The 27,723-nt window shown below is 47.5% G+C and overlaps 7 protein-coding genes across 7 annotated transcripts; 5 read left to right on the forward strand and 2 right to left on the reverse strand.

The window, feature by feature from the left end:
- Positions 1–116: 116 nt before the first annotated feature.
- ALT_0025 (uncharacterized protein) lies at positions 117–2,314 on the forward strand (the record flags this gene model as incomplete). The annotated part of the gene is made up of 6 exons (XM_089598903.1): positions 117–228; positions 282–513; positions 574–644; positions 697–751; positions 1,300–1,610; positions 1,803–2,314. The coding sequence occupies 6 exons, from the start codon at positions 117–119 to the stop codon at positions 2,312–2,314; spliced, it is 1,293 nt and encodes a 430-aa protein (XP_089456567.1).
- A 1,854-nt stretch (positions 2,315–4,168) lies between these two features.
- ALT_0026 (lipase 4) lies at positions 4,169–5,854 on the forward strand (the record flags this gene model as incomplete). Its single annotated transcript, XM_033564631.2, has 1 exon — positions 4,169–5,854. One exon carries the CDS (start codon positions 4,169–4,171, stop codon positions 5,852–5,854), a length of 1,686 nt encoding a protein of 561 aa, XP_033420522.2.
- A 2,777-nt stretch (positions 5,855–8,631) lies between these two features.
- ALT_0027 (putative beta-glucosidase M) lies at positions 8,632–14,766 on the forward strand (the record flags this gene model as incomplete). The annotated part of the gene is made up of 9 exons (XM_033563765.2): positions 8,632–8,773; positions 8,828–9,154; positions 9,225–9,531; positions 9,593–9,838; positions 9,901–10,766; positions 10,834–11,073; positions 14,012–14,178; positions 14,244–14,348; positions 14,404–14,766. 9 exons carry the CDS (start codon positions 8,632–8,634, stop codon positions 14,764–14,766), a joined length of 2,763 nt encoding a protein of 920 aa, XP_033419656.2.
- A 577-nt stretch (positions 14,767–15,343) lies between these two features.
- Positions 15,344–17,275, reverse strand: ALT_0028 (uncharacterized protein; the record flags this gene model as incomplete). Its single annotated transcript, XM_089598904.1, has 1 exon — positions 15,344–17,275. One exon carries the CDS (start codon positions 17,273–17,275, stop codon positions 15,344–15,346), a length of 1,932 nt encoding a protein of 643 aa, XP_089456568.1.
- A 2,695-nt stretch (positions 17,276–19,970) lies between these two features.
- ALT_0029 (xyloglucan-specific endo-beta-1,4-glucanase A) lies at positions 19,971–20,950 on the forward strand (the record flags this gene model as incomplete). Its single annotated transcript, XM_089598905.1, has 4 exons — positions 19,971–20,266; positions 20,321–20,445; positions 20,501–20,831; positions 20,884–20,950. 4 exons carry the CDS (start codon positions 19,971–19,973, stop codon positions 20,948–20,950), a joined length of 819 nt encoding a protein of 272 aa, XP_089456569.1.
- Positions 20,951–22,806: 1,856 nt separating this feature from the next.
- On the forward strand, positions 22,807–25,157 carry ALT_0030 (1,4-dihydroxy-2-naphthoyl-CoA synthase; the record flags this gene model as incomplete). The annotated part of the gene is made up of 3 exons (XM_033563768.2): positions 22,807–23,529; positions 24,323–24,848; positions 25,048–25,157. 3 exons carry the CDS (start codon positions 22,807–22,809, stop codon positions 25,155–25,157), a joined length of 1,359 nt encoding a protein of 452 aa, XP_033419659.2.
- Positions 25,158–25,444: 287 nt separating this feature from the next.
- ALT_0031 (lipase family protein) lies at positions 25,445–26,469 on the reverse strand (the record flags this gene model as incomplete). Its single annotated transcript, XM_033563770.2, has 3 exons — positions 25,445–26,105; positions 26,164–26,332; positions 26,385–26,469. The coding sequence occupies 3 exons, from the start codon at positions 26,467–26,469 to the stop codon at positions 25,445–25,447; spliced, it is 915 nt and encodes a 304-aa protein (XP_033419661.2).
- Positions 26,470–27,723: the final 1,254 nt, after the last annotated feature.

The raw sequence follows: 27,723 nt of genomic DNA on the forward strand, positions 1-27,723 counted from the left end.
CCGGAGTGGTCAAAGCCGACATTGATGGTACTCGAACCCAGCTTGCGTTTGGCCAAATTCGGAATCTAACGTGGACACAGACAAGCTGGTTTAATCAGCTGTTGCTTGTCATCATAATGGCATTGGTCAAGCTTTCGCTCCTCATCTCCTATCTGCGCTTTTTCACACAGCCTCTGTTCAGAGGGCTGACATGGGCCATGGTCGCGTTGATTGTATCATGGGCCCTTGGTAAGGATAACGAGATCGCCTCGTTGGAAGCCCTTAATAATTGAGCTTTCTAGCATACATGATCGCCCTTTTCCTTGCATGCAAACCGCTCAAGGACTACTGGGAATCTATCCAATTCAATCCACCGAATTGTATAAATCAGAGCGCGTCGACGTTCTCCTTTTCCATAACGAATCTTGCTACCGATCTCATGGTCTTGATTCTTCCCATGCGAGTCCTGTGGATGCTCAAGCTCCCAATACGCGAGCGGTTGGTCCTGATTACGGTGATGGACATAGGAATACTGTACGCATTAGTTCTTTCGACTCATCCCCAGAGTATGACACGTTACTAAAGCAATTGAAGGGCGTGTGTAGCATCAGCCGTCCGGGTTTACTATTCCTATCGCACCCTAAACATAATTTACGACATCACCTGTTCGTTCTCCAGCCGTATCATTAGTAATGAAAGTCAGCTAATTACTTCCAGGGGACGGCTACGACATCTGGCTGTGGATCTTGGTCGAAGTCAACCTCGCGGTGATGTGTGCTTCTATCCCCACCCTTCGTCCTCTACTAAAGAAATACGGTTCTCGAAACTCCAAATCCAGAAAGTCCCGAGCATCAAATGCTATGCAACTGACTTCTCCCTCCTCTCCACCAAAAATATACATACACACTACCGTCAAGCAAACGGTCTGGCAATCAGACTCCACAGAAGCTTTCGCACTGGTGTAGCTACCGTCGACCGTGTATCAAAGGTTAGCGAGGTGGAGTAGGTCAAAGCAGAAATAATACTGTTTTATTATATTAATAGACCACGGATATAAGCGACCCGACTATTAGCAATCTCTTTGATATAAGCAATCGAAGACGTGTCCAAAATCAAACCACCATATCAAAGTGATTAACCCAGAGAATCTAGGGTGTAAATGGCGTAGTAATAAGAAGGCCTGGATGAGCCAAAAGAGCACCGGCTTTGGTCCCGCTTTACGGTCTATAACCCATCGGTCAATGAAATGTAAGTGTTTGTCACCAGCTCCTAGCCCGTTTGCCCACTAGTCGACACCAGCTGATCAAGCTTCTCCTTTAGCGTGGCTGTTGTGTCCGTCTTCACGGGCGGAGCCTTCTTCGGTGCTGTTGTGGCAGGCATCGCTGCTAATCGCCTCGGTCGCCACTGGACCATCATCTTGGGTTCTTTGATCTTCTGTCTTGGCGGCGCCTTGCATACATCTGCCAAGAACCTCAGATGTCTTTACAGCGGCCAGTTGATTGCAGGTCTCGGTGTGGGCGTTCTCGTGATGACCGTCCCATTGTATCAAGCTGAGATTGCGCATCCTGCTATTCGCGGACGTCTGACAGGGCTGCAACCGCTCTTCACTGGGTTAGGGGCTACGACTGCGGGTATACCTAGACCATCCTATTATTCCTGATGCGCAAGCAACTCTCACATGAAAGGGGGCTTTAATGCTCTCTAGTGTTTATCGCACACGGGATGGTTAGCAATTTTGTCAGTGATAGATTAGTGGCGCGTGCCTCTCGGCATCCAGATCATCCAGACCGGCATTTTAGGAGCCCTGATAAGTCTATTCCCAGAGTCGCCCCGTTGGCTCATGGATCACGACCGACAGCAGGAGGCGCTCCAAACGCTTGCGAGACTTCACTCTAACAATGATCTTAACAACACATGGGTTCTCGCAGAATATGAGCAGATCAGGCGCACAATCCAACATGAGAAAGAAAATGGCGCTTCGAGTCCATACGAGCTCTTCAAGGACCCGGCATCTTTTCGGCGATTAGTTCTTGTCACGGCCATACAGGCGTCCGTCCAGATGACAGGAGTCTCTGCAATACGATACTTTTCCCCGAGCATCTACAAACAGGTCGGAGTTGGGACAGCGCAGGCACTGCTGTACCAAGGCATTTCATACATCTGGTGCATTGCTGGTCACAGCCCGTATACGCGCAACGTTTCTTTTGCATGCGTGTCCCTGTTGCATGCCATCAGAATCATCGTCTCTAGTAGAAGACGCTTGGCCGAAGGCAGCGGTAGGCCGATCAAGATCGGCGTTGTGCTACTATTAGACACTGGCCTGGCACATCGGTGAGGGGTGGGTTGAATGCGAAGTAAGAGACGCGGGAATCGAAAGGATGTCTCGATCGCCTGCTGCATTTCTCCGCTTCCCCGGTATCCAGACACGGCTAATCTGTCGATGTGCACAAGTACTTCCATTCCAGGACTAGAAGGGCCCAGTCTCCTTTGTCTGGTTGCAAAAGGGTGCCAGAACTTAAGATGGCCAAAAGAGACGTCGGCCGGTCTTGCGACTACAGAAACATGTGATGAAGAAGTCACGCAGCCGGAGAGGGGGCTGAAACAAGTCCTGCCCAATGTACACAGTACTTTGTCCTGATTTGTCTATTACATCCTACTCCTATCTTATCCGCCAGTCGTCCTTTTATTTTAAACTTTTTTTTTTGCGGGGAGATAATAAGCCTCGCTTTAAGTCACCTAATAAACTTAAAATAGAGTAAATAGGCTGCGGCTTGCCGCATTTCGCTATTCGCCAGACCCTTGGGCCCACCAGGAGATGAACCTCAACCGGTATAGTTAATTACGTGGTCTGGTTGATCTCCCTTCTCTTTCAAGACTAACGCTGTGCCATCGGCAGCTGCAGCCCTCTACAATTGCCGCTTCCTCCTGAAGATCTTTGTCGCTGAGAAGAAGTAATCTATATCGTTCCCGCTTTTTACTAGCCGCTATGGCTATATCCGAGTGTACACAGGTTACATATGAACTAATCTGCGCGCGGATACGAACGCAAATTAGAACAATCTAACCCCGACCTCGGTTCATCTCAATTGCCGCCTCAGCATGTTTACTACTAATACTACTACTACAACACTCTCTGCGTTTGACGTTCGCACCCTCTATACACCATCGTATATTAATAAAATATATAATATACCAGTATCTTTTAGTATATTATACTAAAATTTGCGAAATCTAAGACGTACATGGGTATAAGGTGATAAATCAAAAAGACTCTACTTCATGGCGAGAATTAAATAGTTCCATTAATTACTCGGTGAGAACTGTTTCAAACCATAATTACCGATCGTGTGACTATCAACGACTTCTTAATATAGTTAGATCTATTTAGGTCCTTATGATTGGCATTTATACGGGCGAAGGCATATTACTCTGGTTGAACCCAGCGGCTTTGTTTGCACAGGCGGACTGAAGAGCAATGCTGTAATAGTTAACGATGGTTTAAAACAGATGACTGCCTGCTCCCATAGGTAGAAGACTTGATTATTATGAAGATCAGCAGCAAGATATCGGCCGGAGACCAATACATGATCCCTGATAGCGTGCGAATAAAAGCCATACTAATAAACCCACCGGGGTCAACGAAAGTAGCTGGGGCATCTGATCGTAGGCGACGACTACAGCAGACTAGATGTCTAGATTACCAGGTTAGCCAAGGAAACTGAAATCGAACCATTATATTTTGATCGCCCCAATTCGCCGGAGTTTAGGCTCTCGACGGTCTCTACTGTCGAAGCCACACCTCCTCCGAAGCTCCTTCCAGCTACCAGTGCCGTTAAATGTACTACAGGCGAGACGGCCATAAGTGTATTCTATGTAGATAGCACCTTCTATTTTTTGAGTGGCTATTAGCAGCACTAGCATTTAGATTTTCTGTAAGCCCGTTACCATAGCTCGCATGTCCTCATATGAGGGTGTCAACACCAGACGCATGATAAGGTTTGGGTCGTAATTTCCCCCGATTTTGGCATGGAAAATAAGACACAAAGCTTTTGGTCCGAGGGACCATGTGAACTCCTGGCATAGATTAAGCCGGCGGCCTTAGGGTATAAAATGCGGCTAGACTTCGTTTTTACAGCTCACCCAACTTGATTGTCCTAGGAAGAATTTTCCGAGTTGTCAGGCTCACATCATGTATAATCATTTGTTCACTCTCTGCGCCCTGCTACCAGTTGTACTGGCTTCTCCTACCCGACGAGACGCGAAACCCACTGTTACTATTTCATCACCAATAGCTACCATTGTCGGCCAGAGCAGCCATGGGCTAGAACGCTTTGACGGCATCCCATTCGCAATGCCTCCGACGGGCACGTTGCGTCTAAAGCCCCCTCATCCTATCGAGACGTCCTTGGGGACTATCCAGGCGACCGGAACCCCGCGGTCCTGCCCTCAGTTTTATGTCAGCAACGAATCCAAAGATCTTCTAGTCTCTCTGGTTGGGGGAACCCTCAACCTGCCTTTCTTTCAGGAGGTTACAAATGCTGGAGAAGATTGCCTCACTTTGAATATCATTAGGCCACAAGGAACTACATCGGAATCTCGGCTACCCGTCCTCTTTTGGATCTACGGGGGCGGATTTGAATTTGGCTCCACCGCTATGTACGATGGGTCGTCCCTAGTTTCCAATTCAATCGATACGCATATGCCAATGATCTTCGTGGCAGTGAACTACCGTCTGGGTGGCTTCGGTTTTATGCCAGGCAAAGAAATCCTCCAAGATGGATCTGCGAACCTTGGTCTACTAGATCAACGGCTCGGCCTCAAATGGGTTGCTGATAATATTGAGGCCTTTGGCGGTGACCCTGACAAGGTGACCATCTGGGGCGAATCTGCTGGGTCTATCTCAGTGTTTGACCAGATGGCGCTCTACGACGGGAACAATACTTATAACGGCAAGCCCCTCTTCCGCGGGGCTATAATGAACTCTGGTAGTGTCGTCCCGGCTGAACGTGTAGACGGCATCAAGGGCCAGGCTGTTTACGATTCGGTTGTGGCAGCTGCTGGATGCACTTCAGCCAAAGACACGCTCGCGTGTCTCCGTGCCTTGGACTACACCACCTTCCTTAATGCAGCAAATTCTGTTCCTGCCTTTCTCAGCTATAGTGGGGTCGCACTCTCATATTTACCTCGCCCGGATGGAACTATCTTGTCAGACTCGCCTGACAAGCTGGCAAGAGCGGGGAAATACACAGACGTCCCTTTTATTATCGGCGACCAGGAGGATGAAGGCACCCTTCTTGCGCTCTTCCAGTCTAATATTACTACAACCGAGGAAATTGCCGAATATCTAAAGCAATATTATTTTCACAACGCCACATCTGACCAGATTGATGGCCTCATTGCTAACTATCCGGACACGGCGCCTGATGGTTCTCCATTTCGCACTGGTCACCTTAACAACTGGTACCCCCAGTACAAACGTCTTGCTGCTATTCTAGGAGACCTTACTTTCACTCTCACTCGCCGGGCTTTGCTGGAGTACTCAACACAAGTCAAGCCAAATATCCGTACCTGGTCATACCTAGCATCCTATGATTATGGCACCCCTTTCCTGGGTTCATTTCATGCTGGTGATATATTGCAGGTGTTCTATGGGATCCTGCCTAATTACGCAGCAAGGGCAATTCGGTCCTACTATTTCTCCTTTGTTCAGAACTTGGACCCCAATGCGGCGGCATCCTATTCAACCTGGCCGCAGTGGTCGGAGAACCAAACTTTGATGCAATTTTTCGCGGACTCGTCAGCGATCCTTGCAGATGACTTTAGATCTGACTCTTATGAGTTTCTTCTCGCAAATGCGGAGGCTTTCTATGTATAGTGGCTTCAGAAGTGTCTAAAGAAGCTTCACTCAATCTCTTTGTTCTTCTTTCAGTTTTTTGCTCGTATTCGTCTTGTTCTTAATTTACTTTTGCCCGGTTTTTGGTTTTTACAACTTTTTGGGTTAGGTTTAACCAACCCGCACTGTTTACCTAGAAATCATTAAATTCTAAATATTTTTGAATGATATTAATATCACTAGATAGCCTGGATTAAGGGCTACCTAGTGATGTTAATATTATTTAAAAATATCTAGTGGTTAGTGAGATATAAGGGAATAATCATTTCTATCATAGGTTGGATTAGAATGACTATAATTACTATATATTTCATATAAAAAATCATGATTTTTTATAAGTATGCTTGTTAGGGGGCCTCAGAGGGGTGCCCTGGGGGGAATAGTAAGGGTTAAAATAGTTAAAATTTATAGTTTAACCAACTTAAAATTAAACTGAATCTAACCATGGTTAGTTAGTATAGGCCCCACTATACCTACCTAGGCCTAGCAGCAGATTTTACAGTGAAAACTGCAACCAACCCCAGATTCGGTTTAATCTAGTTCTGAGTTCTAAAATTTGGACCCGAAACCGCAGCGGTTTGGTGCCAACTAAGATTGAACTCGCCCGAACTCACACCAAATGCAACTCTAGCCAGAAGCAAGAAATTGCTGCAAATCTGTTGGTAGTTAGTAGGATGGTGGTTGCTGGAAAACAAACCCACACACATCTCTTATTATGAGTATACTATGTAAAGAGCGCAATAGAGTACTTACTAATATATCAGCCCAGTCCCAGGGCTTTGGTACCAGAGCTGGAGACCAGCAGTAGGTGAAAGGCATATTAAGGGTCTCTACAAATCTTGGCCCCTCAGCCATGGGAATGGGATCCAGGTCAATAGTGGCTCGCCATCGATTGATCACATCACCTAGCCTAGTCCGTCTTAGCTATATGAATTAAATGCAGACCGGAAATCAATGAATGCCCCTGCCATGTTAACCACTCTATTACGCCAACTCTTAGGGGAGGGAAAAAAAAAAAAAAAAAACAACAACATCAAAGGAAGAAGAAGGGAAAGGTAAAAAATGGTTAGAAGGGCAGATATAGGAGCACAAATTCACCATAGTACCTCGGCTGCTTTGCTCTGGATGCTACGGATATCCAGTGCTGCAGCTGCCTGGCGTTCTCCGCTGTATGTGGCTCGGTCGGATCTGAGAAATCAGTCTACATGAAATGTCACCTATTAGCTTCGGGCGATCCCTAAATCACCTAATTTGTCGAACAGCCTTTGTGACTTGGAAGCCCAAAATAGTCTTTAATACGAGGTACGAGCATCTATCTGCTCGAGGGTTTGGCCGCGGCATTCTTCGGGTCTACCGACAGTCGCAATGGGGTGGAGCAACAACCTCAACACCGCAAACCGTACGAATATGAAAGCCTGCTAATTTATACCTGATCTGGTGGGTCAGGTTCTAATATATTTTCAATCATAAAACTACTCAGCAATTATTTTCTGATGTCCCATAGTAGAGCGATAGTAACTATAAGAATAATTATACAGAAAAATGCGCACCGTTGGCATACCATTCCTGGCAAACCGGGGCGAGACAGTTGCCACTGGGACCCCACAGCCCACCCGCTGTTCAGGATTAGCGTGAAACACGGAAATGCCCAGGTGCGGTAATACATACGAGTACGAGCACTAATCCCAGATACCGCTCCAACCTGAGGCTGTCAGGAGAGTTCCATGGAGACGTTCGTGACTTTTTACTTGGGCACCGAGGGTTATGTCTGTCCTCCGTCTTGACAAGAGCAACAAGCCACCATGACACAGCAAACCAATCCAGGCCATGGTTACCGCTCTAGTCAGCTCCAATAAAGGGCGCCCCGATGCCAGCATCTTACCCGCCTAGATTAACTACGAGCAAGGCACGCTGAGCCTGCGACAACCATCTTCATCAGTCCCTAGGAGAACTACTGTCGGGGCTACGACCAGATCAGTTAGCATTTCTGGAAAATCTCTCAGCTTCTCGTCCTCTTAGCATCGTCTATGAAGCCCAACCTTCCCGATACCCAGCCGTCTCCAACTTTGAAGTGCCTAGAAGATCCCTCAGTCAGCCAGGTGTCTGCAGACTTCATGGGGGTAGTGATAGGCCCGTAGAACTATGGCTCGTGACATATGAATTTCGCCCCTTCGTTGAGGACAGCTAGTAGGATATATCTCGCTGAGGGTGTTAAGAAAATTACGACACCATACAACCTTCAAAGAAAACAAGAACATAACATAGAGTAGTACATCATGCTGGTCTCGTTATTTATGTCCTGAAGGTCTCATCGTCCAAACCGCTATCGTCTCTGCAAATTCATAATCAGTCTGTCGATCACTCTTTCTTTTCTCTGGTCGTTGACCTATAGCTTAATGGGAAGGAAAAAAAAAAAAATGTTATTAATTGGTATAGTCAATAGCCCTGGCAATTCCCTGTAGGAAAAGAGATGATTGAGGGAATGAAGCTGGGCTTCATTAATTCTGTATGGCCACATTCCGTGCCTTATACCGAAGTAGTATCCCGTACGAATACGACGTCAGCTTGGTCTACTGACGTATTTAGTATCCCATCCATTCAAAGTTGGTTAGGAATGGCTTCCCCAAGAAACAGGAGTTTATATACTGACTTGCCATACCAAACTTCCTACTTTTACCGACAATATCACTTTCATACTTACCTACGAAGTCATACGCGAATTGGTCATACCTCCCGAGTAATCTTCAATCTTAAGCGAAATGATCAATAGCAGGCACATTTTGTTGGTTATCCAGGTCTTTGTTCTCAGTTTGGTCACCACATCGGCAGATCAAGGCGTCAACTTCACTTCCCTAGAGCTTTTCTGGTCATATGGACGATCGCCTGCTGTGTACCCTTCTCGTGCGTGCCACAACCCCTAATGGCCGTGCACGGTGTTTAACGAAGTCCAAACAGCGCCGGGAAAAGGGCTAGGTGATTGGGCTCCGGCATACCGGAAAGCTAAAGCGGCCGTCAAAAAATTATCCAACGAAGAGAAGAATAACATTACCTTTGGTTACAACAGCTATGCCCTTGCCAACTTCTCAGGCTGTGCTGGCTTGAGTCTTCCGTTGCCGAGAATTGGCTACCCAGGCATGTGTCTTGCTGACGCTAGCAACGGCCTTCGCGGGACAGATTTTGTGAATGCGTATCCTGCTGGTATACATGCAGGTGCTTCATGGAATAGGAGCCTTGTCTACCACCGGGGCCTTTACATGGGTGAAGAATTTAAGGCTAAGGGAGGTACGCGATGCCACTACCTTGATTGAAGTCGGCTTATGACCGCTGCTAAAACACGAGTTTCCTGATATAGTGAATGTTATTAACGGCCCAGTTATTGGTCCATTAGGCAGAACTGCTCGCGGTGGACGCAACTGGGAAGGGTTTAGTGCTGACCCATACCTGGCTGGAGTGCTTGTAGCCGAGACTATTCAAGGCTTACAAAAGTCTGTGATAGCGTCCGTGAAGCACTTCATAGCCTATGAGCAGGAAACTGCCAGAGGGCCGGAGGGAAACAATGCCTCTTACTCGTCCAACCTTGATGACAAAACCATGCATGAGCTGTACCTCTGGCCATTCGCGAACGCGGTCCATGCGGGAGTTGGCTCAGTCATGTGCTCGTGAGTCGGACTCCGAGTCGTTTCTTGACAAGCGATAAAGCTCCTTATTGATGGGTCTCAGGTACAACCGAGTGAACAATTCATACGCGTGCCAGAATAGCAAGATTCTCAATGGCCTTCTCAAAACTGAGCTCGGTTTTCAAGGCTTTGTCGTCAGTGATTGGAATGCCCAGCTCACGGGTATCAGTAGTGCGAACGCCGGGTTAGACATGGCGATGCCGGATTCACCCTACTGGCAGGGTAACCTGTCTCTTGCCGTGGCCAACGGCACAATGTCGCAGGAGAGACTAGACGATATGGCCACGCGGTATGCTCTAAGCTATACCACTGAGGGGAGCAGCTTTTGCTGATCAATCTACTACTGGCCAGGATACTTGCAGCTTACTACAAGCTCGCGCCTCACAATCATCCCGGGTCTGGCATGCCGCCTGTAATCATCAATTCGCCAGTCCCAACTGTCGATGCCCGAAATCCAGAATCGAGACCGACAATATTCCAAGGGGCAGTTGAAGGTCAAGTTTTGGTGAAGAACATCAATCACGCCTTGCCGCTGTTGAAACCGAGATCTATTTCCGTCTTCGGCTACGACGCAGGGCTGCCACCCAAAACAAACCCCGCTTTCAGCCTCAAATGGTATCTCGGTTACGAAGCGCTCGACCTCGCGGACAGTGTAGAGCTAACAAACCTCTCTCATCTCGCCACCTTTCCCGAAGCTGCAACTTTGGGTACCCTAATAGGCGGAGGAGGCTCCGGGGCGTCGGTACCATCGTATATCAGTACTCCCTTTGCGGCTCTTGTGGAGCAAGCTACAGTGGACGGTACCTATATCTCATGGGATCTAGAGTCATTCTCCCCTACTGTGCCTGTTTCTTCAGATGCGTGCTTGGTTTTCGTTAACGAATTCGCGACTGAATCACGAGATCGGCCTGGATTAGCAGATCCGCAATCTGACAGGTTGATCATGTCTGTTGCAAGTCAGTGTCCAAACACAATCGTTGTGATACACAACGCCGGCGTACGGATTGTCGATGCTTGGATTGAGAATCCCAATATTACTGCGCTCATCTTCAGTCATCTTCCAGGGCAGGACAGCGGCAAAGCCGTGACGGAGATTTTATACGGGAGACAATCGCCGTCCGGCAGGCTGCCGTACACCGTTGCCAGGAAGCCTTCTGATTATGGCCCGCTCCTGGACCCCACTGGGCCGGAATCAGTATCTGACTATTACATACAAGGTATGGGTTCTCTCTGGCCCCATTGCTGGGACTCATTCTGAGGGGCCGTGCGCTGATACGTTCCCAGCAAACTACACAGAAGGAGTCAATATCGACTACAGACACTTTCTTGCGCATAACATAACACCACGTTTTGAATTTGGCTACGGCCTCACATACACGACTTTCAGATACTCGGCTCTCCAACTATCACGTGCAGAGGAACATTGTTTCTCAACGCGACCCCCAGGTACTGAAATTGCCGAGGGTGGACTCCCTTCTCTCTGGGCAAACATTGCAACTGTCAAAGTGCAGGTCATGAATACTGGTAACTTCACTGCCTCTGAGGTAGCTCAGTTATATATTGGTATTCCTGGTGGCCCACAGAAAGTGCTAAGGGGTTTTGATAAAGTGATGCTTGCCCCGGGACAAAAGGCATTGATCAACTTTCAACTGACTAGAAGGGACCTTAGCTCATGGGACGTCAACAGTCAGAGCTGGATTCTTCAGTCAGGGAATTACCTCATACATGTTGGAGCAAGTGTCTTAGATATACGGCTCACAGGATCCTTGTCGATCACCTCGTCATCAAAGTGCTAAGCCCACCTGACGGGGAGATAGGTACCCCAGTGCATGTTTGGACAACCGGATTGAGATTTTAAGAAAAGAGCGATGAGTCTAAGTAGTTACCAGGTCCGGATCATGGAGTCAGATCATATAAATTGAACTACAGGCAGTATTAGAATCACCACTCTTACGCTTTGGGCACCTCGGCAATTAAGTGTGAGCACCACAAGTGCAATGATTTCTTTGCCCATTGCACTGCCAATATTAGTCACTCAAACAACTGAGGAAGTGATCTATACTAACAGAAACTTGTTGGAAAACAGAAAGCAGCAGTATATAAAAGAAACTTTTCGCTACAGCAGGTCGTGGTACATAATGGTGAGTGTTGAGATATCTCTGGCGAAGAGAGGCAATGAGGGGCTGCGGGACGTGAATTGGAAATTTCTCTTCACCATTGCATATAGTATCAATGACAATGCCCACAACCATTCCTTTAAGGGCATAAACAGCATCCATATCTACCGCAGCATTCATTTCGCTTGTGTACCAGGGAGACGGTATATTTGTGGTACCTGACAGTTAAGGAGCCTTCTCTGCTGCCCATTGTTTACGATACATGAATGCATCGAAAGGATAAAGCTAGTCATCGTGCTTGATCAAGGAATGCGCAAGCCACATCCGATTAACAATGTCTTCTTCACCCAGCCATTCCAATTCAAGCCATACTTCAAGGCTTTGTCCGTGCTGAATAGGTCATAGTCTCAGCCAAAAGCAGGTTCGTTACAATGATTAGAGTGCAGCAAATTAAGGCAGAGTGTTTGTACAAAAGGAAATTCAAAATTCTAGCAGGTCCAGCACTTGGCAGGAGCGAATACTAAGGTGCTAATTCGCACAGCTATCTGAATGGCTCAAGGACCCTTATCATACGCCTCCTTTTTTGCATTTAAGGACATTCCTATCATTGGGTCTGCCATTCTTAGTCTTAGTTCCTCGCGTTCAATATGAATCTTTCGCTTGAGTACAAGTTCACTAGTCCAATTCGTCAAATATAGAGATATCATTAGACTACACAAAGACAACACACTAACGTGTAAGCAGGGATACGAAACGATCGCCCAGGTATCATGAATTACACGGTATTAGAAGACTGGTTTATGTATTTGATACCATTATAGAATTGTTTTTTAAAAATAGAAATAAAACGCCCGTACTCATTCATACGGTCTAATTTACAGTGGTGCCACCTACGCACACTTGAATTACCGTCGTCATAATATTCAGAGGAGGTTTTGAGAGCTAAAGGTTAGTATGAGCAACATTGCTAACATGAATTGTTTTGCCGGTAGGAGCACTGGCTGAAGAGCTAAAGACTATCAAGAAGAGAAAATGGATCATAAATGCTCTATGAGATGAGTAATAAAGGCAGCAGATGGGTTTATCCTAGTTTATATGATCAAGCGAGCAGTATCTATTTTAGTAACCCCCAGTAAGATGGTTTTCGTCTATGGGCAACTCTGCTGGTGAATTCGGTAAATATGGTACCCCGAAGCAGCAGTCCTTTCCCCTCATCTGTTTCATTCCAGTCCTAATCCTCAATTTGTCGGTTCTTTTGTTCCGTGCGATCAAGGTTATACGGAGTTCCGGGCCGGCGATGCAGTTGCACTGAATGCAACAGGAGGGAGCACTGACTGTATCAACAGCGTGAGGGGTGGTTCTGAACTCCACAAACTGGGTTGCAAAGGAACTATAATAGAGTATTTGTTGGGTACTCAATACAGCAAGTCATCTGGGGATTGGCTAAAAGGCTTGTTTTGTATTCGTATAGCAGCAGCAACTGCTCACGACCCTAATGATAGTCTCTACATAGTATACATCAAACGATTAGCGCAATCTAGGGTTTCAAGCTTTCCGTCCACTAGAGAGGCTTCGACTAGTGCAAGGGTACAATAGAGTTGGGGCTAAGGATGCAACTCTTGCCCTTTGCAACACCTGGCTGCCTCAGGTTACCGCTTAGGGATAGGCTAGATACTACCCAAACGCAACTCCATTGGTACGGAGGAACGGGGTTGTCGGGAGAACGGGGTAATGTGGAGCGAGCGGCTACCGCAATACACCTGATCAGAAACCCTTGCCGGCATAAAGCAAAATTTCCACCACTGACACAATAGGTCTGCTTAATGTTTACGAAGTGCTAACGTCTCAGAACATTACCAGTCACTATGGCATGAGGGGCCGTCAAGTGGGCTCAGTACCATTAAAGGGCAAGATACAGCCATATGTCACTTGAACTCTGACCCTGCAGAAGCATATATGCTGTATTCCCATCTAACCGGAATACAGGGCAGTACCAATGGCCGAATGAAAGTCGATTTTTATGCAACAATTACTGTTTCAATTTGATGAGTCTGGAAATCTATATAAAGACCATCATCGTGCCAGAGAACGACACTTTTTAACCATTGCAGCTTCCTATTCGTGATATAACCATAATCATGAAATTCTTGACTATATGTGGCGCATTGCAGTCAGTGCTGTGTCTTCTCCCATGCTCTACCCTCGCTACTCCAGTAGAGCGATCCGCAGCATCTAAACCTGCATTCTTTCTTGCTGGAGACTCAACTACAGCAATAAATGGAGGCAAGTGACCTCAACCTGTCCAGAGCACGATGGTGGCTGACGGCAGTGATTATAATTCTCAGGCTGGGGTGATGGCTTCCTAGCCACGTTGGCCGACGGGTCAATTGGCACCAACTTCGCCCATAGCGGTGCTACAACGGCCTCCTTTGTGGCCGGTGGATACTGGACCAAGGTTCTCGACGCTGTCAAGAAAAATAAGTCGAATTACCATCCCTATGTCACAATCCAGGTAAATGACCAGATTCCGTGGCCATACCTTCAAGGACTTACATAAACATGTGTTATGATACCTAGTTCGGGCACAATGACCAGAAGTCAACATCCGGAGTCTCCATCTCCCAATTTATGGCAAATCTGGAGAAAATGGTAGCCGATGTCCGGTCAGCAGGTGGAACACCAGTCAGTCATAAGTCCGCGCTTGGATGAAAGAAATTTCACTAACATAAAACCCAAGATCCTGGTGACTTCTCTGAGCCGTCGAAGCTTCGACAGTTCAGGTCATGTGGTTCCCTCGCTGGCGAACGTCGTTGCTGCCACCAAGGCTGCCGCAAAGGCCACAAACTGCGAATATGTGGATCTGAATGGAGCGTCAACCAAGTACCTGAACAGTGTGGGCGCAAAAAATGCAGCAAAGTATAATCTTACACCCAAGGATTATACACACCTGGACAAAGCTGGAATGATTATCTTTGGTAATATGATGGGTTTGCTCTTGCGGACGTCTATAACCAACAGCTCTCAGATAGCATCTTACATTCACCCCCGGAGTGACGTGGTAGCAGCTATTAACACTGGCAAGTTTATATATCCTTCCTAAACAACACAAGCAATTTAGAGCAACTATTGCTTTTGTTAACAGCAAGGGTGTGGAATCGCTTGAGTTTGATGAAATGTTGCAAGCCTGATGCTGCACAGGACAGGTTGTGTGAAATGCTTGCATAGTTTGCCATCTGCTAGTGCTCCTGCCGCATGAGTTGTTGTTTTCCCTCAATTTAATCCTTCCGTAATTCCCTCACCCCGGGATAGTTAGATAGGTCTCTTACTACTCTGGTGCAGAATTTCGGACACAATATTCAGCTCAATCTAGCAGCTATTCCACGGACACTTCTTAAGATCGATCAACAAATTCTTGGCACAATGCCCGAAAGATGATTCGCCAGGTAGTCCAGCGCGAAGGCCGGCGAATCGCTAAGTAGTTGGCCAAGAAGAAATGGAACAAGCTCCAACTCACCGACCATTGGAATGTGTTAAACTTCTTCAGTCTGTTAACAGGAATCCTTGAGTTCGCTGCAATGCTCGAAATTGTGCCGTCTTCGATGGCCTCATACCTCACATTTCTTGCCACTTTACTTATCATCCTGTATATACTGCCTCCGTCCATGTTAATCTTAACTTCATGTAGGCCGTGGTGGCCTCACCACCTGAAAACCTTTCTCCTTTGGCTTGGAACCTTTCAACCTTGCTACAGTTCTGTAAGTCCATTCATACAAAGTACCCCGGCCTGTCTGTTCTTTTCCAGGATCTTCCAGCGGAATTGATGTCGGAGGCGGTGCCGAATCGCCGGTGGGTCTCCCATAGTAGAAATCTGACTCTCTTACGGAGTAGTCCACATCGTCTCTGGCGGGCACCTCCAAGAGCTCATCCAGAGTGTCTCGGCGACGCCGTGCCGAATCCGGATGATAGTATATCTCTTCGCTTGAACCCCTGGCCGAGTTTATGGAGACTGACTCTTGGCTTGAGGCGTCAGGCTCGACAACATGCTTTCTGATCCCAGGCCGCGGAGGTCTATAAAAAGCGGAGTAGCCGGTTATGTTTCGTTTTATATCTGCTGGCGCGGAGGATAAGGGAATCATTATGTTGTTGTTGTCGTGGTGGTCTTCGTCGTCGAAGCCTCTATAGAATGTCCCGGATGGTCCCGGATAACGGAAGCTAGAGAGCCTGCCATTCTTATCACAATTGTGTTCCAATTTATATACCGCGTTATGGTCACGGGCGTCGGGAGAAAACTCGGTAAGTGTTACACGCTGCGACAGCCAATCAGCCTTTGGAAGCAAGCATGAAAGATCTGCGGAATGGCTTACCGGTAACGCATGAGCATGGTCTGCTCGATCCGTTGACGAGGTTTGCTTTCCGTCGATTCTCTTCCAAGCAGCTCGGAAGAGCTGCCATGCTGAATCGACAAGGAAACCAAAGAAGATTATAACAGCATGAAGGCACAAAATTATGTAGCCAATCCATTGTTTCTCTGTCTCACTCGACCGGCGTGCGAACGCAATGCTCAGTGAGAGAGTCAGGAGGCGGACAGCAGCACACCAAATAGATTTTGAGAAAAGGAACCTGGAGTGCGGCTGTAGGATCATATGGAGAAGAACTATAACTTCACAAGCTCCGAGCACGAGTAGCTGGACTAAACCCCAGTTCTGTAATCCTCCGATCATGATACCTTGTAGAAGCTGAATAGCCTGTGGTAGAAAAGTGAAACAGCGCAGTAACTCTCTCGAACCGGTCGACTGGTCGTCCTGGAGGGAGAGTCCTGTTGATGACGTAGCGCTTTGTTCCTTTTCTTTCTCATATTGGCGAGCGTTGAGATAATTTGAACAGACGAGAACAGCCATCGCCACCCCGACTAGAGTGAGGTGGTAGTTAGGAAGATACCCGATAAGGATCATTTCATACGACATATAGGACAATAGAGGGAAGCTGAAGAATGGCAGAGTCATACTGAGAATGATCCAACCTGCTTGGCGAATCATCGCACTCAGTGGGGGCAGCTGATTGGACGTTATCAAGCGCAAGGTCAGCAAAGTCAGAATAAGAGCGGAAACTAGTATAAAGAGGTTGATGAATGCGTCGAGCATGATATCCGGCACTTGAGGAAACCCGATCATCTGAGCCATGTACTCTAGGCCGTAAGATGCATTGCTAACGTACATGCCATCCTCCACTCCAGCATAACTGAAGCCATGATTAATCGGGCCTGTCCAGTAGAGAAGCGAAGACCAAGCCAGGTGGCCTACTATCGGTTGATAGAACCCCGGGTATTCAATGGAAAGCGACCCAGCCAAGAATATGAACTGAATGTAGCGTAAATAATCAGTTAGATCGAAAATTATCTCCCGGACAGGGTCATGGCTAATCCTGGCGGTACTGTACTCAAACGGCGAGTTTCTTCCGAGCTTGTGGAAGTGTCGATGCCACGAAGCGATGCCGACAAGGACCATCACGCCTGCAGGGGTATATGTAAGAGCTGCAGAGGCTGTTGTTCCAATTTCTGGGGTAATGTTTGCCCCTGCACAGTCAAGCTCGACGCCATTATGAGTTTTCATGCTAAACTCTCCGGCGAGGGTCTGGAGCTGATGAGCATGGCTGAGGGAGTATATAAGCTCGTATTGTGAGAAAAGTAGCCCTTCGGGACTTGAAAATTGTATAAGTGAGTGTGTATTAGGGAGCAATCAACAATACTTACGGCGTGAGCGTCTCAGTGATTGGTAGAGGGCATTGACTCCGAAAAGCGTCTACCTAACCTACTGGAAGCCCGAGCACGTGGAACCGCAAGTCGGTCTCAAAACCCGTCAAGTTGAGGTCATTGCAGGAGAATCGTGATTGATTGTGGACACCTAATAGGGATAATGACAAGACAATCGAGGCATCAAAGGTGTCGAATGTTCCATGGAGGCTATCAATCCAGAAAGGACTGTCCGACGGGGCACTTGGGTGAGATGAACCGCATCGGGATTTTTTCACCCATGCAGCTTGACAGATTGGGCTAAGCAGCATAAAGATAAACAGAAAACAGCTCCGCAACAGTGGCATATTGTAATGAGCATGGCATGCAACAGAACATGTATAGCGCACCATGAAAGTCAGTAGCGAATTTGTAGGGAGTTTGATATTGATATTTAGGACTAGTCTTTGATAATGAAGTGACCCATTTGCTATGCAAATGACTCCTAGGTTGTTTCCCACTATTTCTACCCTTTTCAATGAGGAAGGTTTCAGAAGGGCAGCCGGCGGTAGGGTTGTCCACATAGCATCATAAAATGTTCTGCGGGCGCCACTGTGGAGCAAAATTATTCCAGACATGTTTGCTTTGATTTGTTCAGGTCATACGCCAAGGACAACGACCTACCGAAAAACTTGCGCCACCTTACTCTTTCCGCAGTAAACCAAGTACGGACACTACGAATCATGGCTCTTTATTCGTACAGAAACAATACTCTGTAGACTTCTAACATCCAAGTCGAGCTGCTACTGGAAATCTTCAGAGAGACAACCTGAAAACTTGGAGGCTTCGCTAATCAGTAGCAAATTATAGCGTCCTATCCTCGGAGGTAGACATTTCTCAGCTTGACAGAAGACTGAGTACGATACAAAGTAATCTGTTCGTCCAAGTATTGCAAGAGTAATTTCGCATACAGTTCCTCTTGACTGAATTCTTGGTATCGGAAATAAATTGTCCTATAATAGACTGATATGAGCCATATTGTCTGACCAGTAACCCATAAGACGACCAGTGTCGACAAGAAAAGCCTCGGCCCTGATAATTGGGTGATAATGGGCGAAATTCAATCGTAGAAACAAACGTATACATGGCATCGAGGCGTAAAAGTCGGCATTTCCAGGGCATCCAACTTTCAAGAATCGAGGCTGGCATGCCATTTCATAATAAATCTCCCGAAGAATGCGGACTCTGAAAACCGGCAGTGACCAGGTCTGGCAAATGCCGATTGGCGGACATGATCCCAATTGCAGCAATCGTAGAATCTGAGCACAACAATGGCGAACGTGGGGAACACATCTCCATGATGAACCATCATATTCAAGGATTTGTTCACGGATGATACACTCGGGTAATTGGCATTTATATTTAGATCAATAACAGTACTTGTGCTCCCCTGAAGCCACGTATGGAGTAACTGCATAGTCCCCTAATAAAGGTATATATGCATGAGCCTGAATTACAATGGCTGTCCCATTTTTTTTGTTGCAGCCGGCGTTCTATGGGGCCAACTACAACCAACTATACAACCTCAAGCAGAAGCATGATCCGTGGGATTGTCTGTTGCGCGGACAGCTGTTGGCGCCGTGGATTGGGAGGTTCAGGTCAAGTGCCCTACTCGTGGAATTACCAATGGACATTATGTCCTGTCTCCTCTTGGCTTTGTTGCAATATACGGCAAATGGTAAATAATATTGGTTATGCATTGATAGAATCCTAGAGAAATCCCGGTAAAATATGAGGTGGTAAAATCCCACTACAAGGCAGGACATTACCTCAATAGATTTCATACGCAAGCATAAAGGCTTCTCGATTTATGACCGGATGCTCGACTCAACTCCCGGTAAATAACTCTTCAGTGTCTCCGACGCTTAGCTATTGAGCTTTTCAGAGCCTTCAACGTGGTTTATATAATCTAGTAACTGATTTCTAATCCAGAAGAAGCACAGTCGAGAGCATCGCTATAGCTTCTGACCGAAGACACTGTAATTGGGCGTTATTATTGTTATTGCTTGTCTCTCAGCGATGGAGTTGTAAGAACTAGCACATGCTAGCAGTGGCTCTGTCTGAGATGGGTCTACAGATAATATGTATGAATATGGTGTGTTAACTGGTTAATTATCCAATCCTTTCAGTATATAATAGTGTCTTGTCATTCATTCAATTGTTTGATCGTGATTCGGCAAATCGCTCTCTTTCTGCTAGTTATGTTAGTCTCTGCACTTATTCACATTATAACTCCTCTTGCACCACAGAGAAGTATTTCGGAATTCAGCATATGGAATCAATGAAGAGCATACATCAGAAACAGACCGCGGTCCCAGATTGGCTCCACCCGACCATCTCAGGACCCACTTGAATGTTAGAAGTAGATCAGCCCTGTATTGCTAAAGGGGCGGATCGATGGTTTATAAGAATGTTTCGAAGAACTACTCATTGTAAGTTGGAGAATTTGTCCATCCTATCCTCACAGTTTCCTTCAAATAATCTATTCTGCTGGTTTCAGAAATTACAACTACAAAATGGTTTGCTTCAGACGGTCTCTTGCCCTGGCGGCTTTATTGTTGGCTCACGTTATCTGCGCTCTTCCAGCAGTAAACGATGTTCTTGATCGGGCTCAATCCCCGACCGCTCTCTGCGGAGACTATGATTATATCATCCTTCAAAATTCGCCATGGATTGTCTACAACATGTTGTACAATGCGGCTCAGATGGTCGGCACGCAATGCACAAATTACGCTGGGGTCACTACGAGCGACGGTGGCACCAAGGAGGTTCTATGGAGCAGCATGACAGACATCGATTATGTCGAGAGCACGTAAGCTTTCTGACTCTGTGTCGACATCAACTGCCTAACATGGTCTTATCATAGGAGCAACGTCCCCAAAGGGTACTCCTTTGTCGGCCTGACCCAGAATCTCGAGACCAAACTGTCCGCTATTGACTCAATCCCGGCAGTCTACAACTGGGCGCGTACCAATACCACTTATTTTAAGGGTGCGATAACTTCGCTATGCCTCAGATCCGCCTTAAATACTAATACTCCGAGAAGGAAACGTTTGCTTCGATTTTATGACCAATGACATCAAAGGTGACTCGACTTCCTCTTCGTCACGCGAGCTCATGCTGTGGCTGCAGTATGATGGCGGCCAACTGCCCATCGGCTGGACCAAAGGACCGGCTGCAACCATTGACAACCTCTTTGGGACCTCGTGGACGCTATACGAGGATATCAACACCGACACCGGGATAACGGTCAGCAGCCTTCTGCCTACCAAGCAGTTTGAGGGCTCTTTCTCTGGTGATCTCAAGGACTGGCTACTCGCCATGGCCAATCTGGGCAGATTTACTGAGTCGACATACGTGAATGTCGGCAATGCTGGGTATGTGTTGTTTGCCCTTATTGTCGCCGTATTCAACTGACAGGTCTGGTAGGACGGAGTTCTTCTACGGAAATTCCGTGATGAACGCGACGCTCGGCTTGCAGATCAACCTTGCGTGAGAATTGGTCCGACGCAGGATAGAGCATCTTCATTCGTGAGTCGGCCAGAGCTTTCTTGCTCGCGACACGAGATGGTTCCAGTTCTGTATCTTTATCCTCTACAGTACTCTAAACTCCGGAGTCTGGTTGCAATGTATATACTGTAGTGTCCAGGACGAGCCGACTCTTCAATATACAGACGAGTTAGGCAATCGTTGAAATAAAACACCACTAGGTCAAAAAGGGAGTCCGGACGCAAAGTACTCTTGAGTCTGGGGTTTGTATCTATAATCATAGCGGCACAATATTGCGCCATCAATGATAAATCATGGTCGGTAAAGCGGCAACAGGTGTTAGCGCAAACATTTTTACGGAGTACCTTTTTATGGACGGCGTATATTAAATACAACATGAAATGGTGCAGGGGCGCCCGGCCTTATAGAATCGAGAATTCTCCGCTTCGATGGCCGTGTCTGGTTCTGAAATATGGCACGACTTGAGTAGCTGCCCCGTACACCTTCCGGATACCGTCAAGTGTTACTGCTGAGCGTTCGAGATATTCCTTCGCATCGATTTCGCGACAGACCTACGCAGCTTCCTTACCCATTTGAGTGGACGGGAACGAGGCCCCCACTACCCATGGCGAAAAGACGAGAAATAACCAGTGGTGTCAAGGTGCGGCCAGTCCGGTCGTGTAGGCCTTTCCTTTTCCTTGGCTGGGGACCTTGAGATACAGATCATTCACCATGCTCTGGCGAGCGACGATTAGCAGGCCACCATAATTTTTGCATTGGTTTTCTTCTGACCAACGTCGACATCAACTTATTGCTAGGATGGCAATACAGTTTCATAGATAAAGCCAGGGTTGGTCAAGGGAAAGTTGGGTTGTACCGCTCTGAAGCGACAAGTACGCTTCGGTGACCTCTCTCCTAATTGACCGGGCCAAATTGTCGGACGAGTCGGTGCAGTGGGCATTTCATAAACTGAACTGGGCAATGGAGACAAAGAATATCACCATAAGGCAGCAACTAGGGATACGTGGTATTCCTGCCATATACACCAAATGCTGCGGGTTTATCGCGGGGTGAAACATCCGAAATGGCCGGTGTCAGTAGGTGGTTGTTGGACTGGTCCACTATGGGTGAAGCAAGGGAAAAACTGTAATTTCCAGCCAGTTCGAGGTGTGGATGCTGTGTGGCTAGGGCCACAAAAACGAGGAGCGGGTCAAGCCAGGAAATGCCAGGCCCGTGTTAGGCAGAATGCTCGTTGGAAACCCACATTTGTCTACTTGTTACATGTAGCCGGTGATTCTCTAGTTCCGGCTGGTTCTGGAGGCATTTCAATAAGCTTCACGAGCTGCCGCCCAAAGAAATATGGTGTGTGCTTCCACAAGTTCTGGGTCCAACGTTCTAACATGACCGTTGTTGTAACAGTGAATGCCGACCGCGCACTGAACAATAGTGAAGACCAAACTAGACGAGCGACAATTGATCTTTGCCTAGGGTAGTTTGGATTTAATGCTGTATGTTAGGTCTTATCCTTTGTGAACTTCTCCGTACGTTGCGGACCGTCTCCGTCGGGGCATCTCCGTCGGATATCTCCCGCTGAGGTTGTGTCTGGTTCGGCTGCCATTCTTTCATCAACCTCGTAACTTTACCAGGAATGACAATCGCTTGTGTCCAAGTCTGTGAGGGTGTCAAAATTCTCTTCCATATACTCCGTTCCGTCAGTAGGAAGCTCGCTCCAGGTACCGCGCTAACACAAAATATGGCTTGGTCAACAGATACAACTTGCCACATATTAGACAAGCCGAGCTGAACTCATTCCTGTATCTGAGCACACTTTCTTCCCAGACTTTCACGTTCTCTCTGTCCACCATGACCGACAGCGTTCTCTACGAAACTTCTCAAGATGGGAGAGTCGCATACATAACCCTGAACAGACCGAAACGCTTTAATGCCATTGACTCGTCCATGCCTCAGAAAATACGAAATGCTGTGAGGCGGGCAAATGCTGATCCCATGGTCCGTTGCATTGTGCTGAGAGGGGCTGGGCCGGGGTTCTGTGGTGGTTACGATCTTGAGATCTTTGCAGAACACGCTGCGCGGGGCCAAACCGACGGCAGCCAGGACATTAGTAAAGGCTACGATCCTTTGCGAGACTACTCCACCATGAGGGAAAACACAGCCTGCTTTGCAGAGCTATTCTATAGTGCAAAACCTACCATTGCACAGATTCACGGTGCTTCTGTCGCCGGCGGGAGCGATATTGCTCTGTGCTGTGATCTTGTTGTTATGGCCGAGGACGCTCGCATCGGTTGGGTGGTGCGCATTGGTGGTGAGAAGGCTAAACGAATGCTTTTCACCAGGGATCTAATAAGTGGCAAGGAGGCCGCAGACATGGGCCTCATTCTGAAGGCTGTTCCAGAGTCTCAGCTAGAGAAGGCTGTTCAGTTACTCGCAGATCGAATCAAGGATGTTCCTGCGAACCAGAACTGGATGCACAAGCAAGTAATCAACGGCTTTGTGGAGGGTCAGTTACAGAATGCCCAGAAGCTTGCAACTGTATTTGATGGCATCACAAGAAACTCGCCTGAAGGAGTCGCCTTCCAGACACTTGCCAAGGACAGGGGCTTTAAAAGCTGCTATAGTTGTGAGAGATGGACCAGGAAGGACAGAGCATTATATCAAGATGTGGAGAAGTGTCCTTTAAATCACGTCGCTGTTGTCTTAATTAATTCCTGCTATTTTGCTTGACTTGTTATATTTATTCAATCGGGTATATTGTATATTTAAAGCGCTATCTTCCCCCGGATCCGTCTCTGCTGGGCAGATTTTTAGGATGATAATGTAGCCCACATGCCCTCTTAGTATTTGGATCGACATGGTAAGTTGAGTTTAGGCAGGCAGCAAAGGAGAATGTCGTACAGGCAGTCATGTCTGATTGGAGTGTGATTTGATGTACTCCTGTGCATATCTTTTCGTGGCTCGTACGCGCCAATTCCTGGGCTGGTGCGGGTGGAGCATGTTCCGGAGAACCGTTTTGTAATTGCGAGCATGCTAGTGGGTACCGATCCCCAGCGAATCAGAGGTATTGGAGTAAGGTTTGATCGTCATTCGTACTCGTATCCATTGCAGAATCGAGGAAATGCCGCCGTGGCTATGGCTATGGGTATGAGAACGAGGGCCCTCTCAACACTGAATTTTTGAAAAACCTCCGCACTCCTTTGTCTCCTCCGCTCCAAGGATGAAAACTTGAAGATGGCCCTAATGACTTCTCAAACTAATGACACTGCCTCCATCAAGCATTCCTCCGAGAAAGAGGACACAGTCAGTCTTTCTCCGGCCCTTAATACCTCTCCTGATTTCTCCAAATTTACTGACAAGCCGACAGGCAGAGGCCTCCTCATCATGGACCACCACTGCTCGTTCCTTCGGCCGCTGGGTCCTGACGCCCCTGGGGTTTGCAATTACGGTCTACGGCCTTAATGTAATTGCATGGGGTGGGATGTTATTTCTACTACTGTGCAACGCCGCACCGGCAATGTGCCATCCCAGCTGCAACGATCTGTACTCCTCTCGCCGGATCTGGATCGAGGTCGACTCGCAGATCCTCAATGCGCTTTTTTGCGTCACGGGGTTCGGGCTTGCGCCCTGGCGGATTCGAGATCTCTACCTGTGGTACCGTTGGCGACTAGGTCTGGGGGCAGGAACCCGGCGGAAGTGGTTCGATCGTCTGGCAGCGATTCATGCAAATTGGTTCTACCAGGGTCCCGGGCCAAATGGGAATGCTCTACTTACTACAACTCAGTATAATCCCTCTAAAGGACGAAGTCCTACGCCTACGCCGAGGTGGAAACTACATGTGGTAATCTGGGGCAATATCCTGAATACTGTCTTTCAGATCTGCCTTGCTGCCTGTATGTGGGCGATGAATCGATTTAACCGGCCAAGTTGGACTACCGGACTATTCGTCGGTTGTGCTTGTGTGGCGGCTGGAGTCCCTGGGATTCTGATGTGGTTGGAAAAGAAACGCATCAAGAGAGCCACTGAGCATCCGGGGGCTCTATTGTTGATACCGCGTTCCGCACAATATAGTCTACTGGCTGGCAATTCTAGCACGGCGGGATCAGGAAACGACACCGCAGAAGCAGGATAAGAGCTCTGCGCGAGCGAAGAGCACATTTGTCAGGGCTGGGACTCTGACTGGTCGTTGGAAGGCGGTCTGAAGAACCACGGCAATGCGAATGTAGATACGAGGTCCATTATGCCTGGGAGGGATGGTAGTATACAGGCGAGGATACAGCCTATTCATGAAATATTGGGTGAGAGTTTGAGTGCGCTACATGTGCTGCTACATGGAAATTGTTCAATGAGCTCCAATACCATTGACACAGTCATTATACGTATAGTGCATTTACCTCAATAAAACAATATGCCAAACCAAGGAGTACCAAGGAGTATAAAATGATCACCGTCCAGCTCATCTTTGGAAGCCGCAAGCAGAGCCAATAAATTATCTCAAAGGCAACCCAGTCCCCTTGCAAGCATCCGCATGGACAAAGTACCAAACGTGCGAATGAAACGCCAAAATATCAGGCAGCCCGGTACCCGTATTGCCTTTGAAGTTCACATCTCCGTCCAAGACAGAAACATCCTTCTCAGTGACGGTAGCATTATCGGCGGCAGTGATATAGTACTCCGGACTAACATGGACATAACCCATAGTCAAAAGTGGCAACTTCGGCACGGGATCATCGCGATGAGTGAAGCGATAGTTATTGCCCTGGTCCGTGATGAACTTCGCCAGAGGCTTGTTAGCCACGCGCGGCGCAGCATAGGCATATAGGACTGCATCGTAGTTCTTGGTACGCAGGTCAGCGGCCGCGAGTGAGGCGATGGCTGCGCCGAGGCTGTGGCCCACGACAACGACCTTGTACTCTGCGTATTGGGATCTGAGGTCCTTGATGATGGAGAGGATGTCATCGCGGACGAGCTTCCAGGCGGTCCAAAAACCCAGTTCGGCCTGGCAGCCCTCACAGAGCCCCGGGTCGGTTAGGGGGAAGGTCGCGTCTGTGATCCAGTTGCGCACTGAGTAGGATCCGCGGAAGGCGATGACTATAGCCTTGTTGGTGTTGTCTACGGCAACAAAGCCGGCGGTGTCAGTGATGGTTTTGCTGTTGTGAGATGTTATTTGGTGTTAGATAGTGGGTAATGTATGTATAAGTGACTGACTTGGAGAAACTGTATTTGATGTAAGTGTCGGCTGCTTCTACATCAGGGCAATTTCCCACGGAACAGGTTGGCTTGGTACCCTCTGGGGCGACATAGTTGGGCTGGCAGTAGGTGGCTGCAGCATATTGCACCCAGAACTTGAAGTCATCGAGCTGGGTAGTTGGGATACCTAGACAATGAGTCAGGGCACGAATTGAAAGTTCCCAGCACGAAGCCAGTACCTCTAACATCGATTGAAGATGGGTACGCGTATCCCAACAGAGCCAACGAGGACAGAACGGATACAATGCCGGAGAGGAACCGCATGTTGCCAAGTACGCTGCGTAGTGGGCGCGTTTTCGAGGACAATGATGTGATTGAGGAGCATGAACAGACTAGGGGACGGAACCTGCGCCTATTATATAGTAATGATCTACTAACAACTCTTCCATACCATCCTCCTTCCATATCTCGGGTCCGAAACAGCGCGGATGCAGTTCCACTGGATTGAGTGAGACATGGTATGGATGATCCCTAGAGCCAACCCAGCTGTAGTCTTGGCTGGTTTAAGCTGTATTGGTAATTCCGCACTACTTGATCACGCATATCCATTAATGAAGTTGATGAGAATCCCACCATATTTGCCTCGGCATCGTGGGCAAGGACCCTGCGTGGCCTTCAATAGTAAAGCTCAAATGGTCACACCCGCGGAATCAGGCTACAGCATCAAAAGCATCGAAGTCTAATTCATTTTCCTTACGATGACCACACTGATTCAAAAATGCCTGTTAATGAATAATATATTTGCCTAGCGCTTTAAGACATTACGATGGCGTTTATTCTTCATTTAGAGAAGCCTCTTATAGGCACGGTGTCCCTGATCAAGCCTCCAGCGAAGGCTTGCCGGCCACAGGAGCAAGCACTTAAGCCACCACTATCAACAAAGTTTAAGTCCTAATAAAGGGAATCCCTTGTTCTATGGGTAATTGAGCAAGACACACAAGGATTCTCTCCTTTCTATCTCTAGTGTATGTGAAATGTGCTACTGAATTCTACACAAAAGCTTGTGTCTCTAGATTTACATATAAGGAGCCCAAAGATTGCCTCTATACTTGGAGATGGATTATGGCGGACCCAGACCTGCTGAACTCTTATATAACTTCTTGTCTACTCCAAAAGCGAGATGCAATATACAGTATACAACTAATGGATATATGGGATATGGATGAGCATGTGATTACGTTGGGAGTATGTACAAACTCTCAATTATTGGCAAGACTGGAAACAAGCATGCTTATGGGTACTGCTCTGAGTCAAGGTGGGGAATGGTCCACAAATACTGAATCTAGAATATCCCAAATACTTGTCTTCGATCAAGTATGGGTCATGAGAGCGCTTAACAGCAGTTCAAAAAGGGACCAACTTGTTTGTGGATAACCATCGAATTTGATGGCTCATTGTGGAGGTGCATCCATGTTCTTAATTGTTGTGGTCAGATTTATACGAGTGCTGAAATTTGGGTACCAAACTCTATCCTCCACCAGGGAACAACGAACCAAGTTTCATCCATTATCGGCATTT

The sequence above is a fragment of the Aspergillus lentulus genome (assembly GCF_001445615.1).
Source record: "Aspergillus lentulus DNA, contig: Alt01, strain: IFM 54703, whole genome shotgun sequence".
Lineage (NCBI taxonomy): Eukaryota > Fungi > Ascomycota > Eurotiomycetes > Eurotiales > Aspergillaceae > Aspergillus > Aspergillus lentulus.